Below are 6,273 nucleotides of genomic sequence, written 5' to 3' on the forward strand. Positions count from 1 at the left end.
AGACAAAGGCACAAAGGCATGAGTGCAACTCAATAGGAACTGAACAGTAGCTGTGCATGAGGCAGCTGCCACAGACATAGACAGGTGAGCCCACCCTTAGCACAGCAAAGGTCCATAGTACCAGCCCTCCCTTTCTGGCCCCAGAAAGCAGAATCCTTGGCATCCATGCACAGAGACAGTCATGGCCCTCCTTTCCTAGTGAAGAGATTAGGCATGGTGCTGGAAGGTGCCTCTGACAAAATCAGAAAGATCATGTCAGCCTGAAGAAGGAAGCCTGCACAGCCCTGCCCCGAAAATGCCTCTAGCAACAGGAGTTTGAAGCATGGCCTCTCTTTTCTCACACAGCAGGTCCTTCTGGGAGTATTGTCTCCAGCAGAAACTTAAAACTCCAAATCCCCCTAAGTAAGACTTCCTTCCAGATCAACATTTTCTATGCCTGTGACCTGCCTTTAGTAGCCAGCACTTTATTTCTCCAATCACAAAGTAAGATGACAGAGTATTTTTCTGTTAAATACCTGTAGATGTTGAAGTTACTGGAGAGGGAACCGATGGTGTATGCTCACTTGTTGTGGAATGGATGTGTACGGGCGGGGTGGTAATTTCTGTTGAAGTCCTGGTTGTAGTGGTGGTGGGTACTGTTGTCTTGGTGGTGGTTGAAGCTGGAGTGTGTGGTATAGTAGGTGTAATTGTAGGCCCACAAGGAATTTCCTGCCACTCACAACAGTTTACTCTGATTTCATAATTATAGCAAAGCTGCCACATAGTAACATCTTGCTCATCATTTTTACAGATTAATCCATATGTAACATTACACTCTACTTTCTGACCAAGGTCATCTAAGCTCACATCAGGTTTATCCTTAGCCCTGCATTCTATTTGTTCAGGAGCTGTACATATTTTGTTTCCATGGTTTCTTATTTCATCATATGTTTCATAGTCACCACCACCTTCTTCAGGTTTACTAACATCAAACCACTCAGTCCAATCACAGATTAGTCCAAAGCATGGAGCTGCAAGAAAAGACAGAGATTTCAGAGTTTACAGAGAACATCCTGAGAAGATCCATTTTTTATTTTCTTCCATTCAGGACTAGAGAAGTGCATTGCAATTTGTCATCTTTCCAAAGAAAAGAGTTCTAAAATCAGTTCTGTATTACCAGGTCTTCATACTGGAAGTTTTGCATCAAAGTAAAATCACCAAGTGGAAGCCTTTAAAGGTCCTTCTCTCTATACTAATGACACTTTTGAAATTATAAAAAACTATTCATTTTTGTTTAAAATATGTTTTTCTGTAGTAATTGTCTTTAATTTACTCTTCTTTAAATATTCATTTGACATTTTTAACAACTTTGGTTTGTATTTATAACTTACTTGTAGTTTCTGGATGGCTTGTAGTGGTAACTGAAATAGAAAAAAAAAGAGATTATCATTTCAAAAGAAATAAAATAGTGTATTTTTTTCTGACACTCTTGACAATACTTCTACTATCCCATTAGGATATTGAAAAGCTAGCATGGTTTTTCAGAAATAGGAAGGCACCCTGTACATTTATACTTAAAATTTCTTTCATAAGAAATAAATCAACTCAAAATGCTAAAAGTCTTTCTTAGTGTGGTATGATAAAACAATCCATAAACATTGCTCTATCTGTGTCAACTATAATCCCATATGATTGTACATTCTGTATTTAAAATACTTTCCTTAAAGAAAGCAATTTTTAGATCACATCTGTATTAATGATTTACCTGTGGTGGTGGTGATGGTGGTGGTGGTGGTAAGAGTACTGGAAGGGAAGGAGGTTGAAATGGTTGTAGGTGAAGATGTTGGACAAGGATAGACATCACCAGGAACTACAGAACCATTTTCTGCACAAATGTACGTTATACACATGTCGCCATCCTGTACTTGTCCCACAACAGCACCCACTTCATAACTCGTTCCATTGATGACACAAGGACACGCTGCAAGAAAGAGCTTTACTGTGCAATTTTTCTACTACCATGTAAGAGGCAGAGGCAAAATACTTATGGACAAGAGAGCATTTACATGAGTCATGCATGTTTTTCAGAGATGTACCTGGAACTTAGATCTACTATATTGTGCTAATTTATCTTTAGATTTAAAGCAATGTTAGAACATATTTAATCAAGTCCTGCATAAAATGCCTGGTGGTACAGACTTAGAAAGTAGGTTTTAAAATGTTCTGAGAAAAATAATAATTGCAATTTACTATCTGACACTTTTTATATAATAACTACATGTTCAGGAAGTGCAACCTCTTGTAGCAAAATCCATTCGTTTGGATATGGGACATGGGGAGAAAGAATGAAGGGACATGAGAAAAAGGTTGAGCCAGAAGTACTAACAGCAAGGTTCAACAAAAGTGCTGCCGAATTTTCTTCAGTCACAACTTCCACTAGCACAGGAACGAATTATTCTAAATCAATACTAAGTCTATTGTAGAGTCAGACATAGCAGCTCTATGCATTTTTTTCTTTTTGTTTCCAGAAAAACCCAAACGTTATTTACCTGGGAGTGGTTTACACTCTATGGATCCTGAGGGGACACAGATACTAAAAGAAAAATTTTCAAAAATTAGAATGTTGCTGATGTTTTATGACACCAGTTAGCAGAGTCAAGAGCACAGAAACATAGATATTTATCATCTGATCTTCATTCACACTACTGGAGAGTTTTCTGGGCATATTTTCTAGTATTACCCACCATTTTTCTTTTAAACTAAGTCACTACTTTTAGTACAACATCTTAAAACTGCCATGAAACACTTTGTGTTGCAAGTTGCAATACTGCAGTAACAACTGTTTTGCAGAGTGAACTTACAGCTAGATCAGATTATTCTCTGGTCACCATGTGGAGCCAGAGGTGTAAGTGCTATCATTGCTAACACTCTAAGCATGAACAGTTGGGGCTCAACTATCTCTTTCAGGGCAAGAGTATTTCAGATTACAGTGATTTTGAAGTCCCAGTTCTAAGTGAGAATGCAAGGCAGAGTAGCCCCTCTCTTCCCAAAGAGTTGTGAGAATCTACAGGTTGTTTTAGACATTAATCCAGGTTTCATGCCATTATATAATTTATGACAGTTGACAGGTATAATTAGTGAATTTGCTAATACACTTATTGTAATAACACTACCAACCTGAAATCTGGATTATTATGGGTTTGGAAAATTATGAAATTCAAGAATATACCAGCTCTTCAGCTGAAGTTGCATCTGAGGCCCAGTAAAATAAACGAGGGGCTCAGCATACACAAATTATTTCCTGAATTAATGCAAGTAATTTTTATATACCATATTGTACAGTTCTCTTTTGTGGGTACTTCTTGCCAAGGGGGTATATGGATTCCACCTTCAATGTAACACCCACATTCATCTTTAGTCACACATTCCTTTATCTCTTCATTATAAATAGGCTTGTCCATAGGGCATCTGGGGTAGCAACCTATTGATGACAGGTAGAACAGAATACAGGATGAAGAAAAAGTATAAAAAGTTAACTCAGTGATATGTTACCTTCTGAAGGTAAATTATTCTCACTGAATCAAGCATAGTGAAAGAAATCTAAAACTTCCCACTCAAATCAATCTGTGGACAATTAGTCTTTCCAAAAGACTTAAACAGTTCTCATTGATAATACTGGGGTGAGGAGGATTAAGTAAGAGGTTTTTTTATGAAAACTAGTGATGTTTTTTTTTCTTAGTTCAATACCTTGGAGAAATCCCTAATTTATACTCCTTTCCATGGGCAGCTAGTAATTTTAAGACAAAGAAACACCCCAGTTCTTGTATAGATCACTATATCAAGAAAACTTTCATGAGGAATATGGAAGCAGATTCACTAACAAACGTTTTTCACTACATTTCTTGGAACATTAGACCTTGTTTATATACCTTATATACACCAAGTATCTCTATCTCAAACAAATAATTTATCTGTGCTTTTCCTTACCCTCGGGCAGTGATCCAAACTTCACTGCAAGGGATTAATCGACTGTCAATTCTCATTCCAGTTCTCATGTAAATACACTTAAAAATATTATTCTGTTATTACTATTATATCTCCTTCCTCCAAATAAACTCCTATTAAGTCCAATTATAAATGACATGAAGTTTATACTGTACTGTTTATACTGTACTGGAGTTCTAAATAGCCTTTAAACTGAAGCACCACGTAATTAACTGGTACTTAAAAGTCACTTTATACTGCCAGACTGTACTTAAGATGTTCTCACAAAAATAGGTGTGCTCTGTATTTCTATTGAAATTAAACAAAAATAATTCAGAAAGACAATTGGATATACAATAATCTGCCTTTTGACACTTCCCAAGCCTTTCTAGTAATATAAGGCAATTTATTTTAAAACACAGAGGTTTATTGGGTTTTTAAAAAATATTTTGGTTCAGGATTTTTGTTGATTTTTTAGTAGGGGTTTTTGGTGGTGTTTTGTTTTGTTTTGTTTCTCTTGAGTTTCGGTTTGTTTGAGTTTTTTCTTTTAATTTTTTTACCAGCAGTTCAAAGCAAAGTCAAACTCAAGGCATTTCTTGCCAATCCCTAAACTGGAGATAAGTGCTTCCAGTCCAGACCAAAAAGGCTATATGGCTGAAAATATGGCTTTTTTCTCCAGCTTTACCATGTGGTAAACCAGAAAATACTTGTAAAGTCTTTCAGATTCTTGGATCATTGCAGTCCCTTTCATGTGAAATTCCTGTTCCATTATCAACCACAAGGACTGTCACCTACTAATTTCGCATCTACAAATGAAATAGAATCTCCATTAAGAATCTGATCTATAGCAGCATCAGTATGTCTGCTATGAAAGATATTTATCTTCCAGGTAGGTGAATGTTGCACATTAATCTAGTAAAGGCAAGATGATCTGATGCATAAAAAATGATAACTTTAAAAACCCCCAACTATCAGTGACTTGCGTCTTTGCCATATCAAAGATTTTCCTTTTGAAACACTTTAGCATGGGATTCAAAATAACCATGATGTAATTATATTGCATGTTTTGGGATATTATCCAAGCAGAGACCTAGTTTTATGTAACTATCACCCATTGATGTTAATAAATAATAAATTACATTATAGGAAACGTTTATGTAAGACTGGAGGCAAATTCAACACATCGGATTTAGGAACATCTCATCAAATTCACTGACTAGTCCATAATTATTAAAAGATACCTGAACAAAGTTATACAAAGCACAATATAAAATGGCAAGGAATTTATTACCTTCCAGTAATGGTATTGTAAAGTTGGTGGTGACATTATTGATCATCCTGCAGGTTGTGATATTACTGCCACAAGGCTCATAGTGCCAGTCACACTCATTGCGAGGGTTGTAGTAGTCACAGAATATCGCTGATGAGAAAAGAGAGAAGCTGGTTAAAAACAAGGTTGCCAGAATGCAGTTCTGAGCAGGCCTTTAAAGGTACAAGCTACATGAGTCTACAAGTTAAGCCAGCCAAATTTCTCTGGAGGTACAAGACCTGGACTTTTGCCTACTCTGCTTAAACTTACGATATATCAAAACACTGTTGCCCAAAATTTTCATTCTAAATATTCCAGCCACTGAGTAAAAATGCTTCAAATCATAAAGAAAAAAATTTTTTAAAATTATTTTGGTTTAAAATTAAGGGTATATTTCTGAGAGTATTTTTCTTCCATAGCTACTAGCAAACTCCTAAATATTTTTCCATTTTATACAAAATAGTTCCATCTTGCTGTATCACATAAGCTGAGAGTCCAAGAGGAAGCATATGAGACATTACGAATACAACTTAAATTCAGCTTAGACAGTTACAGAGAGAGGAAGGAGCTTTTGTAACTAATATATCAGAGATGAATGAAACTTAAAATTTTTTTCCACTGGCTTCTTACACTTAAAAACTCAAATTAGTCCAAATTCTGAATCTGACTGAATTTTTAAAATTAAAAAATTATTAATTTCTGCTACTTAGAATCTCAAAATTTTGACTTGAGCAAATTTTGGGCAATATTAATTTAAATGTTATTTACATTAATTTATGACGTACTGGTATGAGTATTAGCACCACTAATAGACACTACTTAACATACACAACACTGATTAGGTTCAGTGCTACAGCACAGGAGGGTTATATACTTTTTGCTAAAATCAAACTCTGAATAATTTGAAGAACTGAGAGAGAAGAAAGATAGCAGAGGAAGAGAAGAGAAGAGAATAGAAGAGAAGAGAAGAGAAGAGAAGAGAAGAGAAGAGAAGAGAAGAG

At 35.7% G+C, this 6,273-nt stretch overlaps 1 protein-coding gene across 1 annotated transcript in view; it reads right to left on the bottom strand.

Moving 5' to 3' along the window:
- Positions 1 to 6,273, bottom strand: part of MUC2 (mucin 2, oligomeric mucus/gel-forming) — a 61,125-nt gene that overhangs the window by 35,713 nt on the left and 19,139 nt on the right. Inside the window, 6 exon segments of the mRNA XM_042038869.1 lie at positions 516 to 1,010; positions 1,371 to 1,400; positions 1,745 to 1,960; positions 2,529 to 2,572; positions 3,310 to 3,460; positions 5,255 to 5,383. Of these exon segments, the coding sequence (XP_041894803.1) occupies positions 516 to 1,010; positions 1,371 to 1,400; positions 1,745 to 1,960; positions 2,529 to 2,572; positions 3,310 to 3,460; positions 5,255 to 5,383 (1,065 nt within the window).

The sequence above is a fragment of the Corvus kubaryi genome, unplaced genomic scaffold (genome assembly GCF_017639235.1).
Source record: "Corvus kubaryi isolate FWS band 111438036 unplaced genomic scaffold, C.kubaryi_AGA036_p1.0 37392, whole genome shotgun sequence".
NCBI lineage: Eukaryota > Metazoa > Chordata > Aves > Passeriformes > Corvidae > Corvus > Corvus kubaryi.